A 22,869-nucleotide genomic window follows, 5' to 3' on the forward strand; every position below is an offset into this window, starting at 1 on the left:
TCAAACAGTTGGCAGCAGCCATTAACTTCCATAGTAAGAAAAGGGGGGGGGGGGGGGGTGAGTAAAGTAAATGATGACAGAATTATCTTTTTTAGTGCACCATCCCTTTAAAGCAAGCCTATAGATGATCAACAGGACAGGAAGTAAAGGCCTATTTGGTTTATTAGTGTGTCATAAAAATATTTCTGTTAATAAACTTTATTGACCATTTATTCAGTTGTTTGATTTTGAAAATCACAGGAACTCATTAATTTAGCAATGACCTTGAGACTGGTGTACAGATGACAGCAGGGAAAAACTGGAAGGACTTTGATTTGCTTTGTGGTTTTGCTACTGTACAAAACTGTTTTGTTTTTAAACAAAAAACATAATAATGTGTGCAAGTTTTATACATTTTTGTGTATGAAAAAACAATATGTGCTATAATTGCTATGGACTTTTTGTCAATTATTTAAAAAATAAATAATAATAATATCCAGCAAAATTTTAACAGCATATATTTATTTTATTTTAAATGTTGTTCTCCCAGATCACATTTAAATATTTTTTTTAATTATTATTATTATTTTTTTTACATTTCTGATTCTATTAAAAAACTTTAAACTCTTTGCCATTGCAAATTTGCAATTCATATAAAATTATGAATGTGTATTATTAATGTTTCTAAATGAAAAGTCATTAATAAATACATTAATTAATAAGATCAAATTAAAATATAGCTGAAATAATAAGAGTTTTAAAAGTAGCGCGTGCGTTTCCTCCTCCTCCCTGACACGCAGTGACCTTCCGTCTGCTCGCGCGACTCCTCTAAACACGCTGCTGCCTTTTAAAGCGCGAGACGGCATGAGCGCTGTCACTTTGACACTGAACGAGGCAGGCTCAGGAGCTCCCGTCGTCTCGTTCATTTACCCCCATTTTCGTTTCCCCTTTTCACCTCGCCGATAACCCATCATCCTTTAATTTCATCTTTCTCCATTGTACCGTAACTTTCAAAGCCCCTTTTCGCGATGTACCGGTATTTGGGGGAGCTGCTGACTCGAGGAGCGGGAAACGCTCTGGCCTCGGGATGCGTCGAGTCCGCTCTGCCGGCTTCCTCGTCTTTGCTGAGGGTGCGTCACTACAGCGATGCCGCTGAGAAGGAAGATGACCCGAACTTCTTCAGGATGGTGGAGGGCTTCTTCGATCGCGGCGCTGCTATCGTCGAAAACAAGCTGGTGGAGGACCTGAAGACCCGGGAGACGCCGGAGCAGAAGAGACACCGTGTGCGGGGGATACTCAAGATCATCAAGCCCTGCAACCACGTCCTGAGCGTGTCCTTCCCCATCAAGAGAGACAACGGAGAATGGGAGGTTATCGAGGGTTACCGGGCACAACACAGCCAGCACAGAACTCCCTGCAAGGGAGGTAAGAGATATTTGATTTATATCGTGCAGTAATAAGGCATAAATAGATCGGTTGTCATGTGTTTTGAGCAACAAGGTTTCACCGCAGTTTGCAGTGGTTTGCAGTAATAAATTGTGGTGAACAGTGGTGGAGGTAATGAATTGCAAACATATTCTATTTTTTTCTTTCTTTTTAAAATGTTTGAAATATTTGGCTAGATTTGACTGGTCCCCCTGTCAGTAATAAATCACCTTGACACACTTTGCTCCTGCACAGGTCTATGTATTACCTGAGGGTTGAAGCCAGAAGTGTGGGCAGGAACTTTTTAAATAACGGACCGGATGAAATGAAAATAACTTTTAGTTTACAAACATAATATTAAGTGTTTCAATAGAGAGCATGAGCTAAAATCCAAAACAGAAAATTATATTTCTTAAAAGTTTCGCAGAAGACCTCTATGGCTGGATCACAGCCGATATTCAGTTCAATAGCACTCGTGCTTGTGTTTTTCTTAATAATAATAATAATAATAATAATTCGTTAATGTGCAAGTTTATTATTACTATTAAACCAAATATTATATTTTACAGTAATAATAGATATTTGTCTTTTATTATTTTAAATTTCACATGTGTGGTTAAGTTGGAGATTTTTATCAAACTTCACATTTCACATGAAATAACATGAGTCAATCATATGACCCTAGCAAGACTATGGGGCTTTAGTGTTCCTTGTTTTGTTCCTTTTTTTTTTTTTTTTTTTTGATATCTGCTGTTTCTGTTTGCCCTCAGAATATGCTGCCTGCACGTTTATACTGTAGGTTATTAATGTTAACAGCCCAGTTTCTGCTGTTTATACTACCTTGCAACTGATTTTACCCTCTTGCCAAACAAGTTGCTTCAAGTCAACTGAGTGTTAACTAAGGATCTTTCATGTCATTCAGTTAGGTTCATTCATGTTAGGTTAATAAACATTTACCTTGGTGCTATAGCTGAAAGTTGGAGGTTATGCAATCGATATTCTGCCCAAACAAAAGCATATGTGATCCGTACCCGTTCATTTCTGTGATTTACAGACATGCTAGGCACATTGTAAATCACGTTGAAGCTCACATAATCACTTTCATTCTTAACAGCAGATGTTAAGGAGCCGTGGTCAATCAAGAGATTGAGGCTGTGCAGAGTGGGAGGGGGAGATGTCACCATGGCACTGCATTGTGGGAGATTTGTGAGGTGATGTATCGTGAGAGAGGGTTGTAAGGGTGGTAATGGGGGTAGGGCTTCGGCATTCTGACCCGTCATCTGCATGATGGGGCTACTCCGCTCACATTTACAGAGTAAATCATGTATAGTGTAGGAGAGTAGTGTTTGCTTGGAGACATCTAACTCAACACCAGTGTGTATTTGTTCTTATGTTAAAGGATATTAATGTGACGGCAGTCATGCAGCATTATAACATAATGAAAGCGTATAGGGTCTGTTTGACTTAAAATCTTCTGCAGTGTGTGGAAAATGAGATGTTGTTCTCTCTTTTTACTTGTTTATTGTAGTGAGTCCATAATAATCCTTAATCTTGAAGGCCACATCTTCCCAATCTGAAAGATACTGATTTCCTTTTTAATAATAGTACTTACTAAACATCTCAGCACAACATTTTTTGATTGATCATTATCTCTTCACAAACCTAGCAAATGTATTACATTTTTGAATGTCACGCATAAAATGTCTCTACAAATATTGCATTAGTGAAAGGTTACCCATTTAAAGTTTGGCAGACACAAAGCACCTTGAATGAATCTGAACCAGCCAATCAGAAACACTTGCTGCTTGTCAATCATTTTGCATATTCAGGTGGTTTGTAGTTAAAATTTGCAAATGTTCGCAAGTTATCAAATCTTTTGACATCAGTTGCAGCTCTTTTAATCATTCATGTGATGCAGACTTTTGATCTTGTTGGCTCAAATCACTGACAAAAGTGCTGTGATTGACATTATCCGTATGTAATTGACAAGATTATAATGTACCAGAGCAATTCATCCAGAACACACAGTCAGCTAATGGCTCTGTGCTTTTTAAACATTAGGTTCATCTGCCAAAGTCATGCACGTGAATTGCAGAATCACTAGATCAGCAGAAACGTTTTGGCTGCATCCTTTATGCAGTGTAATGGGGGAAAAAAGCATGCCGTGAGTCACACTAATGCAGAAAGTGCACATCCTGGTTATGATAAAGCACATTTGGCTTGACAAGTGGATTTGAGGAGATGCTGGAAAGGTTTCCTGTTTGTTTTTTTTCATCCGTTGGATGCGGTAGGTGATCAGTGCTGAGTCATTCCTCAGTTGAAGAGCCCCTGCCATCTCTCGCACCAATTTCCCCCTCCCTTCTCTGTGTAGACCATTTCAGCTATAGCCGGAAAAAAACACATCTGTTCAGCAGGTGAGCTTTTAGATGCAGACAAAACGACGCCTAGAGGGGCTGATTATCTTTCTGATTTTTTTTTTTCAGCAATAAAACATCATGTTAAGTGGTTTAGTTCCACATCTATTGGCCTGTATATTGGCAGGTTTCCCACTAGTATGAAATTAAATACGATTAAACATTAAAGCACATAATTTGGCTCGTTTGGGCCAGGCATCCTCATCTGCATTTACAGAAACATTGTGACCAAATCAGTCGTTAAATTACCCTTAAATTATTCCCAGTCTCATTTTTTTACTCCTTTTGCAGAATGTCAGTGTCATTTATGTTAAAAGTAAAAGGGATCGATGCGTTTGGCACAGGTCATGTGGCATTTTTGCAAGAGACTCAACACTCTTTCACACAATCAATCAAGATTCATGATGTTGCCCGTGTCAGTACAGCCTGAACACCCATAAATTCACGACTCTCCCCCAGGATACATGACATTCAGATACCCTTTAACTCTTCAGGTCAGACAGAACATCATGTACTTCCTTGTGTTATGTTCCATGTTTCCTTTTAGGTAGTTTGCACTATCCTGTTTTACAACCTGGCAATACAAGGTGGTTAATTCTAAAGTTATTATTTCATTGTATTATTTTCATAGTGAATATTCATGCAATCCTTATCCCGCAATCATGAATGAATGGAAATGTAATGGTCCAATGGAATCCCAGTGTATGTTTTTTTTTTGTGTGTATTTTTAATCTTGCATTATTAAAGTGTGGTCACTAGCAAAATTTCAGTGAAATTTTGCATGCAAAAAAGGTCCATATTCATGTCACTGTCAAACCAAGCAGCTTTCTGCACGCCAGCGTGGTGAATTCACGAAAATGAGCGTAATCTGCACTGGGAACTTTTTTGCTCTCATGTTAAACTTACAAGTAATAATGAAGATCTACTTGTAAACCTGATACATTCATTGCTGTTCAACTATTAACAAATTTATATATTCATTGTTACGAAATGATTTGTCATTTAAAATAGCATATGAATATGTAGCAGTATGCTTTATTAAAGACAGTCTCTCTGTCCTCTGAGGTCACACATGTGCTGTTGCTAGATTTAGGAAACCAACATAAGGGGCCAGAGTCTTTAGAAGGAAGTGATGGTAGCACCTGTCGTAATGGAGCGTGACCAGAGCACAGACGTTGAGCTGGAGTTTTAGCTGCATAGCTGGAAAAGGTGACCTGTGTCCTTTAATATGGACCGGTGAATCCACGTAAAATCTCAGAACGGTCTAAGCTTGGTTTATTTTTAATCTGCATTGTTTGAAATTGAAATGTAACGTCTTACACATGTTTTCTTGTCTAATTATACGCAAAGTCGTTCATTAAGTCTGACGACATCTTGTCGTATTCTGTTCTGTTTATCTTCAGTCAATTCAGCATGAAGACACCGCTAGCTAGCAACACCAGCCAAGAGTCTGTATAGCTACAGAGTGTCTGTTTGTTTAAGCCCATTGTGTGTGTTCTTGGTGTTTGATCCTCATTAGTCGGTAGAGGCAATATCTGCCAAGGCTTTAGTAACCAATTGACTCGACTTGAAATGTGTTGACTTGAAATGGCTGTGATTAAGTCCAGTTTCATGGGTTATTTTGCTTTCCTTTTCAGGTATCCGATACAGCATGGATGTGTCCGTGGATGAGGTTAAAGCTTTGGCCTCTTTGATGACATACAAGTGTGCTGTTGTTGGTAAGCTTGGAAGGGTTTGCTTTCCCTCAAAATCTTTGGGTGAATTTTCCACTTGGTATATATCTGAATTGTGCTTTAGATCTCTCTCCTGCACTCAAATAGATTGTTTTAAAAAGCTGTTGTTATATTTGTTCATAAAATCTAAAGACTAATAGGTTACACATAATTTATCTTCTAGATGTGCCATTTGGCGGAGCAAAAGCTGGAGTGAAAATCAACCCCAGGAATTACTCTGTAAGTACAAACACGCATGTATAGACTCTGAGCACTAAAAATAACTCTTTATCGTCTCTGTGGGCTGTGTTTGCCTTTTTCATGTGCTTGATGAAGTGGAAACGCATTTCATACCATCAGTCCTCCTTTCTCTTTTAAATGGGCCTTGTTCCCTGATTGGATGAAGTCTTGAATAATGAAGTCCACAATATAAATATGTTTGAACATGCATATCTAGATCTTATCTTTGTTGCTCTGTTTATTGTCTATCTTAGCCTTAGTGCTAAAGTGAGTGAAAGTGTTTCCTTTTACCCTGTTACTACTTATTTCCATACTGTAGGTGAACTTGCTATGATACTGCTTATTTTTTTTCATTTTCTTTATTTGTTTGATCATTCAGATGACTGATTTTAACACTAAGACCTTTCATTTGAAATGTGGTGTTTCCGTTTTTGATTTTGTGTAATGCTAGAAAAATAGCATTACACGATTGATGCAGAGAAGCACTTTTTGATTTACATTTAGATTTTTTGTTTTGTGCTGTTCAGGATAATGAGTTGGAGAAAATCACAAGAAGATTCACTATCGAGCTGGCCAAAAAGGGATTCATTGGTGAGTTTGATTCATTAGGCAGCACAACTGTTTTTAACATTGATAGTAATAAGAAATGTTTCTTGAGCACCAAATCAGCATATTAGAATGATTTCCAAAGGATCATGTGACTGAAGACTGGAGTAAGTGTAATTTTTTTTTAAATTGTATTACAATATTGCATATTGTAAATATTGGCAGGCCGATATTATCGGCCGATATTAGGCATTTTCCAAACTATCGGTATCGGCAGTTATAATGGCCGACAAATGAATATTTCAAAAATAAAATAAATCAGCTGGTCATAATTACGTTACGTTGTCACAGTGTAGTTGACTGACTGTCCTTTTAACAATGTCCTTTTGACAATGTGACTGAATAATTTCTTTAAAAGCACGTGACAGTTATAGCAATGAAACGAATCTTCTCTCCTTGGCCTGTTATATTGAAAATGTAAATTTTACAATTTGCAGTATGACGTTATCCATTGCTAAATTATGGCTCATCATAGACTAGCTAACCACAAAGCTAGTTAATGCCACTATCATCAGTGGAAGACGGCTAACGTTAACATTAATGAGCTTTGGTTCCTCTGTTCTGTTGCGACAATAAAAGAAACGAGTGACTTTTTAAAATGCATTATCATATTATTTGAGTTAAAACTCATACATAACTACAAATAACTAATGTTAGGGAAATCTGTTAATGTTTTGTTGCACGTTTCTGAAAAAATATATATCGGAATATCAGATTTCAAAACCAACAAATATTTGTATCGATATCGGCCTTCAAAATCCTTTATCGGTCGGGCTCTAATTGTAAAATTGTGCTTTTTACTCTAAATTAATGCACATCCAGCAATGGTGGACACAAACTTCTTTTAAAAACATTCAATAGAAAAATACAGACCCCAATCTGGAGATATCAGGAAATCCTCGTTGAAATATTAGCTGTACTTCCCTGCTCTTTTAACCCGGAAGACCTTCAGTACCATGGTGCTGGCAAAAATATGCCCCGCTGTTTGCTTCCCTGCCCCCTCTGGAGCTGTTTTTGGAAATGTATTCCGGGTGTTGGGTTGTTCGTGTAGCTGTTTTTCTGGATGCCTGCCTGTTTTCCCTGGCCAAAGCAACTGGCACTGTTGTGGGGGGAAGGGCGGTATGCTCTCACAACATCAGGGAACTGAAACTCCAGCTCTCCAATAAAACAACACAAGCTGCCTACTCGGATCATTTGTTGCATTGCATCCTAAAATATTTTTCCCTGAGATGTGCAAACAATCAAGCTTTCATATTTAAGTACATTTAGCATGGCTCATGATAGCTGGTGCAAAAGCTGACAATCTCTTTCCTCTCTTCCTTCCTTATTCTTTCCATTCAGGACCTGGCATTGACGTACCCGCCCCTGACATGAGCACCGGCGAGAGAGAGATGTCCTGGATCGCTGACACCTATGCTAACACTATTGCCCACACTGTAAGCAACTGTCCATATCTTTTAACACCTTATTAAATTATTAATCATGCCATATACACATAAAACTCTTGATGTTTTTACCTTGCTATCACCAGTAGATTAATGCCTAGCCTCTTTGAACAAAAGTGAAAGGTTAAAAAGCATATCCCATAATGGGTTTTTGAGCAATAAGTACAAAAACGATAATCTGCAGAGATCTATATAAGAAGTGAATCTTTCATCTTTTCTTAGCTTTATCAGGAACGTACACACTTTGTTTGTCTGTCTTTAGTGTTAAGCTATCTATATGACAGCCTGTGCAATGTTTACCTTTGTGCCCTAATAAATGGATAAGTCGCAGCTTTATTTGGACGGACAATAGCAACCAGTTTGCTTTCTTATTATATATGTGCATATTTTGAAGTGTTTTTCCTTCTTGTGATATGATTCTGGATGACAGCTTGTTCAGTTGGAGGATGAAGATGCCTGAAGCAGAAAGAGGCTGTAGATTACCATGAAATGGCCTCGTCGTACAGATTTTCTGTCTCTTATTCTCTGTATTTGCTATGGTGCTTGTGGTCGGGGTTATTTCTCCTAGTGGGCTCTTATTATGGTTACATCATCCCCTAATGCAGTGCTAGCACTGTCACTATGGCAACAAAAAATGGTCATGTCTTGCTCTTTTATATATATATATATATATATATATATATATATATATATATATATATATATATATATATATACTTTTAAAAGGGAGGGTAATGACTATGTTAAACAATATCCAGCTTTACTAATCCTGAAAAGACATGGAAAGGGTGTTTGGATGCAAGATGCAAGTTAGGCTGAAGAAGGCAAGAGTCCAGTCTCAAGAGTCCTAGAGACAACTGGACTTAAGAATATAGAATTTTATGTAACATTACATTTTCTGTAGCCTTAATATTTGATGTGCTACAAGCACAGAAATATTTGAGACCCTGTCTATATCTTAAAAAAAAATCAGTGTTTATAAAACATTATAAAACACGTATGCTACACGTATAAGTGTGTTTTGGAATTAATGTATTGTATGAAAAATTAAAAGTTTGGTCCCCCAAAAATGAAAATTCTGTCAGTATTTACTCGCCCTCATGTTTTTCCAAACCTCTATGTGTTTATTTGTTCAGCAGAACACAAAGGAAGATATTTGGAAGAATGTTTTAATCAAACAGATCTCATTCCCCAATGACTATCATAGTGTGTATTTTTTCCTACTATGATAGCCAATGGGGAATGAGATCTGTTTGATTAAAACATTCTTCCAAGTATCTTCCTTTGTGTTCAGCAGAACAAATAAACACATAGAGGTTTGGAACAACATGAGGGTGAGTAAATACTGACAGAATTTTCATTTTTGGGTGAACTAACCCTTTAATTTTCATTTTGAGATTTTCTAAAGATTACTTTGTACAGTCTTCTTAAATGGCACGTTTAAAGATTCGCTTTTAAGTGAGCATTAGATGACAAAAAATAAATCAATCTGTTTTATTTTAGTATAATTTATATACCATTATAGTATTTATTTCAATTGTGCTTTTATTGTATATTTCCAGTTTTCATTTTAATTTAAGTTTTTTTAAATTTTTTATTTCTATTTAACTTTAATTTATTATTGTTGCCATGGCAACATTTCTAAATTTTGGTTTTTTATATGCCAGGCCATGTCTGAAAGTCCTGATAACAAGTCCTGAAAAGTGAAGCCAAAGCATTTCAATCGCCCCCTAGCGGCTGGCTGCAGTATAGGTCATAAACCCCGCCTAATCCATGTAATCAAAATAATCGATAATGAATTATTCTTCAAATATATATATTTTTTCCCCCCAAAGATTGATTCTGTTAATTTAGCAATGTTGGATAAGTTCACTTTCTACATGAACTAGTTCATAGTTCTCTTTTTCCATATGTTGCTGTGAGCTATATACTGTATAGACCATTTCACAAGATGTAAACAACACTGGTCCAGAAGCACTTCCTGTTTCAGTTTTTTAACACTACATAAAAGCTGGGATAAAATACAACCAACAGAACATTTAAAACTGAATCAAAAAGTTAAACAAACATCTTTAAGATGTTTTCTTTACATGTGAAATAAAGAAAACAGTTACAAACTGAATCAGGAAGTGCTTCTGGACCAGTGTTGTTTACATCTTGTGAAATGGTCTATATACCGGTATATATTTTTTAAAATTATTGCCACAGCCCAAATACAACCACAGACAGCAATTATTTTAATGCTACATAATAAGGCCTGTTTACGGTGTGTTTTCACCTGGAAGGCTCTATAGAAATCTGGCGCCCTATTGAACAAGTTAAACAGAGAGAGCGTGTGTTCACAGACACCAGAATGAACAAGTTCACTGTAACGTTCATCAGGCAGAAATACAGTATGTTCAGTTCACGTTCGCGCAAAATATGAACGAGGTCAGGCACAACACTGTATTTTAGGTAGTTCTTCTTATCATGCAAATGAATGTTCAGGTGTTTGTTTTTCCATTAAGCTTGGTTTTAGTTACTAATTTGATGCTTTAAAAAGGGGTGTAACGTCATAATTGACAGCTGTGCATGCGATTTGAGTCTGTGCAGACTCTGGCTTCAAATGACGTAAATGGCAACGGCCACCAATACTGGGATATTTTTGGCTTCGTTTTTCTACAGTGGAAGGAAACGTAGATTTGCTGTCTGTCTTTATTTACAGTCTATGGTCTGAACACGTATGCATGCGCATGACGTCACTGTTTGCACAAATTGCATGTAAATCGTTTTTGTAGTTTACACGGAGATGATAACTATATTATCACTTTGAAACGCATTTTAAAAAATTTAACAAAATTAAATTTTCATTCCCCCAAAACACTGTCACTTAAATGAACGGCCAAAACATAAAAATATAAAAATGTAAAAATGTGTTGTGTAAATGGCCCCTAAACAACACTGGTTTAAAATTTAAAAATGGGGGAAATGAGCATAAACAATTATATATCCAGTATGAACCAGTACTACTGACAAATTAAAAATGGTCTCGTTATAATGAATGCTGCTTTGTCCAAAGCTGATGTGTTTCTAACACAAGGTAAAATCTGTCTGCAAGGGACCAGTAAATGTTTGATAGTATCAGTGGACCGTAGTATTTTTGAGTTTTGAGTATTGTGGAGTATTGTAAAGAGCAATAATTGATCTTCACTATGGCCACATCCACACGAAGCCAGAGTTTTCTATAGCCAATCTTTTTTTATATCTCCCTCATTCCTCGTAATACTGCAGTCTCAGTTCAGCAGATTTGTGCACAGTGGCAGTCGAGGGAAATGTTGAATAAGCTTTGACTCAGACATGCAAATCATCTTGATGGAATGTTCAACATTTTGTTTTTTTGTGTACAAAATGTGTGTACAATTGTTTGGAGGATAATTAGGTCATTGTCCATCTCCAGCAGTAACCTTTGCCCTGGTCCACTCGCTGTTATGCGTCATCTGTGAGTAGAGCACAGGTCTATATCATTGCCGTTTCCTCAGTGACAAATAGGGCTACAATAGCTGTCCTTGGAGAAGCTTGCAAGCTGCATTTGGTGTGCAACCCCTCTCACGTACACTTACAACATTATATGACCCCTTCACATCAATGCAATAACTCTAGTTGTCGGTGTATCATGTTGTACTCGTCCTACCAACTGAACAGCCATGACTGGTGCTTGTGGTTTTTAAATAAGGAACAGACAACCAAGAACTTGTTTTTTTTTTTTTTATTCCCAACTGGTTTCATTTAAAAAAAAAAAAAAAACAATATGGGAACTGAATGTTTTAGATTACATTCAGTTCCATTAATGGTTCCGCATTGATGTATACATTACAAACTGTTATGAATGTGTAATGGTAAATAGTACTGAATGTGTTTGTTTTATTTTTAAATGTTACTAGAAAATATTATTGTTTTGTGGACTTGAAAACCGAATGCCGAAATATTTTGAAAGTTTTATTTTTTTATATGTTCTGTTTTATTTTTATAGCTAGTTTTATTTAACCGTGCTAGTTTAGTTTGTGTTTTTGACTATCTATATATATATATACTGTATATATATATATATATATATATATATATATATATATACTGTATATATATATATTTTTTTACAGTGGTTACTTTTTCAATTTTAGTTCAATATTGCAGTACATAAAGTGAGAAATGTTGCCTTGGTGACTAACTGAAATAACTGTATGTACATGTCTGGAAATGCATGTGTTGCTGTGGTAGAAAGCATAATACATTAATAATTTTGCCCAATTCTGTTTCTGTAGGATATCAATGCCCACGCCTGTGTGACGGGTAAACCTATTAGCCAGGGAGGCATCCATGGCAGAATCTCAGCCACTGGTCGTGGAGTCTTCCATGGCATTGAGAACTTCATCAATGAAGCCTCTTACATGAGCAAACTGGGCCTGACCCCTGGATTTGCTGACAAAACCTTCATCATTCAGGTACGTGCATAGAGGACCATTTGAAGAAGTTAAACTGACAGTTTCAACTTAACTTTAACTAGTTTTCCTACTGTATAGTAATAGTTAGTCTAGTTTTTTCTCTACAATAATACTTAAATGGTGGAGTGATACAAATAAAAGCTCCTATTAAATACATTTTCATACAGTGAAAGCTTATTGTGTGACCAAGAACTGTCGGGCTCCAAAAGAAAAAAAGGCTGATGTAACATAAAGCTGTCCTATGACTTCGGAAGCCTTTTAAAAATGTGCACAAGTCATATGGACTACTTTTTGTTATTTCTGGAACATGACTGCTACTGGTCAAAATATGTTTTCGCTTTATGGAAAAAAACATTGTTAATATTTATACAAACCTTCTAAATTTGTGTAGCACATAAAGTTATTCCAGTTTTGGAACAACACAAGGATGATAAAATGGTTAAAGAATTTTCATTTTTTGCTGAATTAACTGCATTATATGCTGACTAAATATCAGGGTTTTTGTCACTAAAAGGGAAGAGTCAGTCATATGTCTGCATAAGCATTTAGTACATCTCAGTTCCTTGAAGTCATGTGCCGTAAGAATCTCACAGAAAATCACTGCTCTCCTTTACAGCTGTGAAATCTGTTGACTTTACTATGAACCTGCAGGTTTATTCTGTAGGATTAAGATTTAGTCTTGCAAATGAAGCTGAAAGTAGTTTTTTTCGCAGTCTTTGGTTCTGATGAATTGTTTAATCTAAGCCACAATGTGATGGAAACTCCTAAAATCAATCCGTAGAGCTCAGACTGCAGGGGGAGGGGAATCTCATCAGCTGTTGCTCGAGGATTACTGTCTCACGAAATGACATTTTTCTTTTTAAAGATTTACTGGCATGTGTAGGGAAGACGAGAAGATGCTGTCACGTGTTATGGATTTAGAGCTGTGCAGAGAAGAGAGAGCCTAGTCATTAGTATGAAACAAAGCCTCGGGAGTGGAGTTGATTACATAATGTTGTTACGCTGAGTTGGAATGACTGCTTCCCGTTTGTCCTTTTGTAGTGTGAGCAGCCATATGCATTTCCCCTTTTAACATGCACATGACAACTTTCCAGAAATACACTTTAATGTGGTGAAAATCTTGCAAAGACAAACATTTTAAAAGGTTGTGTGTGTATATATATATATATATATATATATATATATATATATATATATATATATATATGTATATGTTTTTTTTGTTTTTTTTTTTTTCCAGTGGCGAATTAGTCTTCCGGGTTTTGACGTCATCCCTGCACCACTCTATTTACTGCCAATGCTAGAGCTAGTCTGTGCTAAATCAAACCACACGGGGGCGCCACTTCCACACACACACACACACACACACACACACACACACACACACAAAAACTTGTTCTCAGGATTGTTTTCATTACTAGTTCACCTAGTTTCTTATCCCGTCATGCAGGGTTTCGGTAATGTGGGTCTGCATTCCATGCGTTACCTTCACCGTTATGGTGCCAAATGTGTGGGAATTGCTGAGATCGACGGCAGCATTTGGAACCCCAATGGCATGGACCCCAAAGAGCTGGAGGAATACAAACTGGTCAGTAAAGGGTCCCTTTACAATCGCTTTTCTGAGAATTTGTCTTTCCTTCTGTACCAGGACTGGTTTTTGAATATGTTTGTGCTTTTTCCTTAGCAACATGGTACCATTGTGGGCTTCCCCAACTCTCAGCCGTATGAGGGAAACATTCTGGAAGCTCAGTGTGATATCCTCATCCCAGCAGCTGGAGAGAAACAGCTGACCAGGAAGAATGCTCACAATATCAAAGCTAAGGTCTGACATCAACTGCATCATCCAGTTGAACTTATGTTTAAATGTCCTTCACCCATGCTGAACATATAATTGTCATCTTTTTATAAATTCAGATTATTGCTGAGGGTGCTAATGGTCCCACTACACCAGATGCTGACAAGATTTTCGTAGAGAGGAACATCATGGTCATTCCAGTAAGAGAAATTTGTCATCTCCTCTCAAACTTTGACGTGCTTCAGAAAAATGGACATTGGAATAATATATTTCTTGATGTGCAGGACATGTACCTGAACGCTGGAGGTGTCACGGTCTCCTACTTTGAGTGGCTGAAAAACCTGAACCATGTCAGCTATGGGCGCCTGACCTTCAAGTACGAGAGGGACTCCAACTACCACCTGCTGAGTATGTTTTTAAACTTCCAGCACAGCACTACAGCATCCCATCGGCTTCAGTCGTCCTAAGAGTAGCAGCGTGAATCAATAGAGGTGGCGCTGAACTTGCATCATGAATGCATCGGAGACAGTATTCAAAGCTATTTCTGCCAACAAACATCTTGATCTCTTCAGAATGTTCTCCACAACTCTATTAGTCTTGTTTTTCCCTTGTGATTCCCTTTCATTGTATCACTCCATTGTGATTCACTTTCATTATATTTCTGTTTATTTCTGTTTGTTGCCAAGGCAACATTTTTAAATTTTGGCTTTATACATGCCATGCCATGCCTGAAAGTCCTGAAAACAAGTTCTGAAAAGTGAAGCCAAAGCATTTCAATCGCCCCCTGGCGGCTGGCTGCAGTATAGGTCATAAACCCCGCCCTCTACACGTAATCGAATGGGACTGAGCCAAACTATCAAATCCAATTACACTTCAAATATATTTTTATTCCCAAAGATTGATTCTGTCATTTTAGCAGTGTTGGGAAAGTTCACTTTCTACATTAACTAGTCCAAAGGTCAGTTCACAAATTTTAAAATGAACTAGTTCAGTTCATATTTCATACTTCACAATTTTGAACTAAGTTCACAAGTTCCAAAAATGAACTAGTTCATAGTTATTTTTTTTCATATGTTGCTGCGAGCTATATATATACATGTATATTTGTATTATTGCCAAAGCCCAAATACAACCACAGACAGAAATTATTTTAATGCTACATATTAAGGCCAGTGTGTTTTCGCCTGGAAGGCTCTATAGAAATCTGGCGCCCTATTGAACAAAGTTGAACTGAGAGAGTGTGCGTTCACAGACACCAGAATGAACAAGTTCACTGTAACGTTCATCAGGCAGAAATACAGTACGTTCAGTTCACGTCCGACCAAAATATGAATGAGTTCAGGCACAGCACTGCATATAGTATTTAAATATAGTTGACAAACAATATAAAAACAGGCATCACATAGGGCAATTTTTATTTATTTTTTATTTGAAACCGCTACAGCAGTGGGGAAGATGCATAGGGATTAATCTGTGTTCTTTTATTTTGTTTAGTTATTTTACATAACCCCGTTGAGATTGTGATACGATGTCCACATTCAACCATTACAGTGAGCCTAAACCGTTCGTCCTTTTACAGCAGATTTAGTTCACAGATAACTGACAGTCGTGACATGCATATGAATTTTTTTTGCACAATAATCAATCCTTAAGTTCAGCATTAACTTACTTTTCGCACCACGAGTCATGCATACACTCAAGTTCCGAGGATCTCCAATTCTTTGCTCATTTTGAGTCAGATTTGTGAATTGTTTGCTTTTGAAGAAATGTGTCAGTGTGACTGAAGTTGGCTAACATTACAGTGTGACGGTACTAATTTCATAAATAAATGATAATTAAATAAAGATACAAGTAAATTATCATAAATAAATGTGGCTTGATTTTTGGCCCCTTTTAGGAAAAATCAGTGTAGCATAAAAGTCAACTTTAAAATAATCTTTTTTTTTTTTAAATGTAACATTTTTCAAATGTATGCTTAGTAATTGATATTTGATCAAATGCATAAAAGCACAATTTAAGGGTGCACTTTTTCAACCTCTGCTGAAGGGAATTTGATAAATGACAAACCTTTTATTTTTTTGTTCTTTCTTCCAGTGTCTGTGCAAGAGAGTCTTGAAAGGAAGTTTGGAAAGCAGGGCGGCCCCATCCCAATTGTCCCTACTGCTGATTTCCAGGCCCGCGTAGCTGTGAGTGTCCACAAAGATTTACATTCTTTGCCTTGTGTGCATGTTTTTTTTTATGCATTAATTTTATTAGATTCAATTTAGTTATTTATTATTTATCTGTATTAATTAGCATAACCATTTCAAATCCATTTAGTGAATAGTAGTGGTAGCAGCTAAAACAAAAAAATAAAAAAGTGTGTGCACACACACATGCATGCGTATGCATGCACATACAAATGCATATACAATCACTACGCTAGCTGATTTTAAAATTATACCAGATACTTTCTGAAAAAACTAACAAAAACACACAAAACAGGCTTTTGTGAACAAAGGCTTTGAGTTCTGTTTAGGACCTGCGATTCTTAACCCTGATGTCAAGTTTGTGCATTAATGTGATGGGTTTGTGTTTGACACAGGGAGCCTCTGAGAAGGACATTGTGCACTCTGGTCTTGCCTACACCATGGAGAGGTCGGCCAGGGTAAGTTATTTTTATGTCTTAAGGGTCATTATACAAGCTGAAGCTGACGCCCATAGAACGACTCGGTTACACTGCCTGTAAAACAGTAACAGGTAGAGCAGGAACCGCTCTTTATTCCCTCTCAGCTGATTTATAACAGAGTTGTATTGCCATGAAACGGTTAAAAATCGTTGTAATGTTCAGCCCTCGCTCTAGGCTCATTTTTGGATTGTGTGAAATGATCACCGTGCAAAGAAGTTCACCTCGCCCATTGCACAGATGTTGTCAATGTTTATTGATGCTTTTTCTGCTTTGTAAATATGCATGTATGTAGTCAAACCTGTATTCATGAAGTAATATTTTCCTTTGCAGCAAATTATGCGCACAGCAAATAAGTACAACCTGGGCTTGGATTTGAGGACGGCAGCTTACGTCAATGCCATCGAGAAGGTCTTCAAGGTGTACAATGAGGCTGGTCTGACTTTTACATAAATGACACAATTCCCTTTGCAAAAAGAAGACAAAAACCTCTCAATTTCCCTCTTCACAACTCTTAACATATGTTAAGTATAATTTCCTTCAGCCTAACCTCTATTATAACACCATCACACTATCATATCTCGAAATCTCCGTCCCCATGAGTTTGAGAGCTATTAAGTGGTTTATTCTGTTCTGATGCTGCAAGTTTCACTGCTACGTATATATGATGTGGTCTCAAAACAAACTGACACCAATAATCGGGTTTCTCAAGAGTTTCTTGTTGCAACTTGTTTATTTTGTCCCTTTTTTATCTGTGGTAAACTAATGTGATCCTCTTCAAATGCAGCTGATTTTAAATGTCTGTTGATTTGTCATATTGGCCCTGGCTTCCTCTAAAATATCACTTCAACATGCTGTGTTTTTGTTCTGTCATGTTGTACAAGGTTATTGCTACAGTAGAAGAAGAGTATTAAAGATGCCTTACACATGTGAGTGGGAGTTTTATACTGAGAGAAATTATTTTCTTTGTCACTATAATTAATGCCATGAATTTACATCACACAAAGGAAAACCCAGCCGTTTTGGTCTAGAGATGTAATGAAGTTCTAGGCTAGCTAACAATGTTTTTTGTATCCAAGGCAGTTCATTCCCCATAACTTTTAGAGATCAGATAGTTGTTAGCATGCAGCTAATGTTTTAAACCTAGAGGGCCTGGGGCACTTGTGCTTAAAGGAGAGCAGGAAGTTGCTCACCAAACTTATCTGCACCCATATCTGGAACTATGTTTTGGAAATTTATATTGCCTTTTTTTGTTGAGAATAAAACAACCATCATATATATTCTGTTGTCATTTTTATCCATTTCTCAGTGTCACCATATTATTGACATTCCTTCATTTCCACATGAATGAATTCTTAGCATGTAGTTAATTGTTACATTCCCATTATAAATAATAATTAGGATATATTATTAATTAAAATATTTCATAACAATTTCAATAGTTATTGTTCAGTTTTTATTAAAGGAACGAACCAACAGCCTTAGTGGATGTCTTGCGTTCCGCAGTGTTCTGGCAATATTTCACCTATTATATATTATATTTCACTTATTATTATATATATATATATAATATTGAAGACGTTGAAGACGCATTGAAGACTTGGAAGTAAACACCTACTGCTGTGAGTGGATAACAGTTTTGCATATTATAATGAGTTTCACTCTCGACCCCGTTTGTGAACGCGAGGTAGGCAGGCCTATGTTATTTAGCTATGTGTGTAATGCTCGAATCGGTGGGCGGGGCTAAACCGGACGTGTTGAAGTAGGCGTTGATCTTCTTCTGCGGGGGTGGTGTTTTATCCTCTTTGATGTCATAGTTCCCCACTTTGAAAAACGAGTCGTTTGCTGTGGCTGGTGTCAAAAAAAGATTTTATTGGACTAACAAGGACACTTTCAGTTCTGAAACGTACAGGATATTCTTATAATATGATAACCTCTTAGATGTCAAGCTCAAGGAAAATTTGAATTCTCAGTTGATCACCCCTTTAACAATAACTTGGAAAGCATTTTAATCTGCACAGTGAAAAGTTAACTGTGACAAATCTGTCGCCCTTTAACTGCTGGAAATCAGGTAAAACTGTAAAACATGATCCCCAGTGGGTCCGTAACATGGGGATATAAAAAAGATGATTTCGGTCTTCACTTATTAATTTTTATTCTGTTTGTGAAGGTCTTGTATACTGAATTATTTGTATTGTATATATTGTACAATACTATTTTGAGCATGCAACATAGCTAGTTTTACTATAAAGAAAATATTTATTTATTTTAAAATTATGTGACTCAAAGAAAATTACGTATATATTTGGTGCCATTCAAGTGCATTCAACTCCTAAATATGATCAACATGACTGGAACACACTAGATCTCTTTTAAGAGGTATAGTCCAATATCCCTTTAACCAAAACCAGTTCATTAACACTTCTTTGATTCCCACAAGGAAGTGACATAACGTTGGTGGGGAAACAACAGAACAAACATCAGTGAGTGTTGGCAATGGATTTTATTGATTCCATGATGTTTCTCTCATTTTAAAACATTTTATCCAGTTTGACAATTTCAGAAATCATGTCAAACATTTCAAAAGATGGTTAAAATATATAAACAAACTTGAACAAACTCAACCACTAACAGCAATTGCTCTTTAATTATTTCTTTCACTGATAGTTTTATTAACATCATCTAAATATTCCATAATTTATTTCTGAAAGTTTTTTTTATACAAATAACTTTAACATTTTTTAAGTTACAGAGCTCAAAAAGGTGCAAAACAGACGTATACAGAAAGTTATCTGCTTCAGGCATCATTTCTAGACTGCTGGAGATACATACAGTATTATTCAATGTTGAAAGTTAGAGTATAATTGCAGATGGATGGGGTCCAGTTGGCAGACAGCTGTGAGTGAGATAGTAAAAGTTCATGTTTAAAATATTCAATTTTACTTCAACAGGCCTTTCCCAAAGGCCAGCGCCTGCTCGGCTGCCTTATTGCCTGCAGCGTCTGTTGCAGCCTTGCCGACCGCACCGCTCAACATACCGCCGATGCCTACGCAGACAGAATGCATTGATCAGAGAGATTTAAACTGGGTGAATATGTTTAGATTATCTTCCCAATAGCTCCTTTTAAAAGAAAAGCAAAATATTACCTCCTTCCCCCTGGTCTTTTGCAGCTCCTGCCTTTTTCTTGTCTCCTCCGATCATTGCTCCAACTTTCTCCTTGGCCACCCCAGCTAGTAAAACATTTTACAAGAGTTAATAATGCTGTCTGTACATGCAAGGTATAAGTTTAGCTGTAAATTACAGAAATTAATAGCACGGGCCACTTCTTAGAAGTTGCATTGGTTTTCAGACATCAATTTCAAGTTAATGTAACCTTCCAAAGAACAAAAAGATGATCAAATATGTTTCTGACTTACCAGCCTTGTCGATAATCATGTCCACGTTCTTGTCCATGTTTCTTGTTTGTCAGTCAGGAACTGTGAGTGTGCATCAGAGATGTGCGTACTTATAGGCTGTTGTGTTTAGACTCTATGCACACACCCCAAAGCATTGGATGAGTAACACCCACTCAAACTCATAGCATTCTTTATTTCTGTCACTCCATTTCAACATTAAAGAAGCATTCTTAGCTGGGGAGAGTTTTCATCAACCCATTTAACTGCTAAAACAAGCCATTCAACTTCAACAGTAACCCCCTCAGGGCCAGACGTATAGTGTTTGTATACTGTATTCAGGGCATGGCATCAGACACATTACTATTGAAGTACTGGAAATATTAGCTTTCGCTGTTGTTAGAGAATACAGGGTTGCGTGACTCATGAAGGATGCAGATGAAGAATTTATTATGAAATAAAATGAAGCCAAGCTGTTGGTGGTTTTACCATGACTGCTTTGGTTTTTGAGATTTACAACATCTGGAATCATTTGTGATCCTTTGTCTTGTCCTGTCCTGTGGTCTTTTTCTGTATTATGCATTTTGATACTAAAGAATGTTTTTTTATGTTTGGTGGATTGATTGAAAGTTAAAAAAAAAAAAAAAAAAAAATGGGGTCCAATAGTCTGAGACCACACTGAAAATCTTGGATTCAAAAGTTAAATTTAAAGGAGAGCATTATTACAATTTTAAAAATCTAGGGAAATGGAGGTGAATTTAAAATAATTTAACTACTTTGGTTGGAGGATTATTGATTTTTTTTTTCATATGCTTTGCACAAACTTCTAACATGAAAAGCCACACTGGTGACCACAATTAAAATGGTGGATTTAAAATTTAAATTAAGGAGAGATTTGGGATTTTGAACAAAAATTGTAAAAAAAAAATTAAAGCAGTATAACATTTACTAAATGAATGAGAACTATTCAAGATCATTACTTGTTTCTCAAATAAGCAAATTAGTGATATTGGCCACGTGACCTTCTTTTTGCCAAAGTACACATTTCTGCAGGTACTTCAGAGTAATCATAGTATTACCATGTTAGTTGTCAAAAAAAAAAAAAAACTTTAACCGACACTTTTTGTTCAGCGACATCATCATAATGTATTTTTGAAGATATTTCCCATGCTATAGAGCTGAGTCAAGTGTTTGATTGCCAGTATTATTCATCATTTTCAACAGAGGAAAGAAACACATGGGTTTGTGTTCAACAGAAGAAATAAACACACAGGTTTGAAACAACTTAAAAGTAATAGGCCAACCTGTCTCTCATTTATTTATTTTGTATTATTATGTTATAGTTTCTTCAAAGCAGAAACCTTTTCCATAAATGTTTAGAGCAGCAGTGTCATTGCTCTATCCAACAAATGTTTTCACTAAACAGACTCACTAACCAATAGTTTGCTCTGTGTACTGGGTGTGTACTGATGTACCTAAAGTGTGATGTTGTGAAGGAGTGGTGGATAATTACTGTGGTCTGTATGAATGTATTTTGGCTTGACTTTTGTTTGTTAAATAGCAGTTCAGATCATGATCCTGCGGCGCTAGCTAAAAAAAATCTTTCTGTGCAGTTCATTACCCTTAATCCCCAAATTCCACTGGCATGATAAGGGAAGCAATAGGATAAACAATAATTCATAATGTTCGCCCCCAAATACTAGCCTGGTCCAACCAGACTCTCGTACTATTTCATTTGTACAGTGAGTCTGGCCCATAGACAGTAAAAGAAATGGAAAAGTCAATTAGAAGCACTCACTTCCTGATGGCTGAGCGTATGGCGCAGGCTCAAACTGAGCTTGATGACGTAGATGTGGATCACAAACAATTCCCTTCCGAATCTTGCAGAGCCGGAGATCGTGAGTATTAGCTGTCCATGAGCTCACAGTAGGAGCAATGTACAACTCTCTATGGGCTTCTCCCTTGACTTAATGCCTCCACGTCCCCCCGTTTGCCTGTGAGCTTCTCCTACTGTTTATACGGTAATTTCTCTACTGTGCGACAGAGTCACGTGTTATGATGCAATCGTTAGCCTATTTTTACAAAAACTGCTTCTACGGGCCATAGCATAAGATACAAGGTAATGGAGCCTTTTAAACGCCTAAAATGTAAAGTTATTCACTGTCAAAGTGACGCCAAAATGAATGGAAGTCAATGGAATGCAAACAGCAGGTGAAGGCTTGCTAGCGACTGGCGGCCCTCAGGGAGACTTTAGTTTACGGCTGGTGGATTACCCCCTTGGTCTGGCCTCGCTACATTGACAAGCGTTAACTTGTAGATGGATAGCCTTCTCTGTTGAAGTTTAACCCCCTCAGACCTGAATTATGTTTCAAGTTTCTAAAAAATATAAAAGTACATTTTCCCAGCTCATGAGGTTTCTATAAATGAAAACATTTATATATAATTGTTTATTTTAATAATATTTTTTTAATATATATAATTGCTTTCATTGTGATTTTTTTTTTGTCCATTCCAATGGACACCAGGTCAAAACAGGTGTACTTCCCAAAAATGTACCAACATGAAATAAATTAATAAACATAAAATTTGTTGGTCTATACATTAAGCTTCTTTTCAAGGTCAAAAAAAATTCCAGCAGTATACCATTTCAACTATAATTTTGAGGTTTTTATTTGACAGATTGCACATTGTAACAAACTAAATATATTCAAATCAATC

At 36.7% G+C, this 22,869-nt stretch overlaps 1 protein-coding gene and 1 long non-coding RNA gene across 2 annotated transcripts; one reads left to right on the plus strand and one right to left on the minus strand.

Annotated features, from left to right (window-relative positions):
- The first annotated feature begins 774 nt into the window (after positions 1–774).
- On the plus strand, positions 775–18,039 carry glud1b (glutamate dehydrogenase 1b). Its single transcript, XM_039661331.2, has 13 exons — positions 775–1,404; positions 5,456–5,536; positions 5,715–5,770; positions 6,298–6,361; positions 7,718–7,812; positions 12,120–12,299; positions 13,750–13,887; positions 13,984–14,121; positions 14,214–14,294; positions 14,379–14,502; positions 16,189–16,280; positions 16,679–16,741; positions 17,093–18,039. Exons 1-13 carry the CDS (start codon positions 1,008–1,010, stop codon positions 17,210–17,212), a joined length of 1,629 nt encoding a protein of 542 aa, XP_039517265.1. The 5' UTR covers positions 775–1,007; the 3' UTR covers positions 17,213–18,039.
- A 1,204-nt stretch (positions 18,040–19,243) lies between these two features.
- Positions 19,244–20,314, minus strand: LOC120471497 (uncharacterized). The gene is made up of 3 exons (XR_005620815.2): positions 20,176–20,314; positions 19,906–19,989; positions 19,244–19,805 (listed from the first exon to the last, which is right to left on the minus strand). It is a non-coding gene; the product is annotated as an uncharacterized LOC120471497 (long non-coding RNA).
- Between the last annotated feature and the right edge of the window lie 2,555 nt (positions 20,315–22,869).

The sequence above is a fragment of the Pimephales promelas genome, chromosome 17 (assembly GCF_988280905.1).
Source record: "Pimephales promelas chromosome 17, fPimPro1.hap1.1, whole genome shotgun sequence".
NCBI lineage: Eukaryota > Metazoa > Chordata > Actinopteri > Cypriniformes > Leuciscidae > Pimephales > Pimephales promelas.

Excerpts from the sequence above, each read along its gene's own strand:
- glud1b (XM_039661331.2), top strand. The coding sequence starts at position 1,008 with ATGTACCGGTATTTGGGGGAGCTGCTGACTCGAGGAGCGGGAAACGCT. Across the intron at positions 12,300-13,749 it reads ACAAAACCTTCATCATTCAG|GGTTTCGGTAATGTGGGTCT; the intron begins GTACGTGCATAG and ends CCCGTCATGCAG. Across the intron at positions 14,503-16,188 it reads CTCCAACTACCACCTGCTGA|TGTCTGTGCAAGAGAGTCTT; the intron begins GTATGTTTTTAA and ends TCTTTCTTCCAG.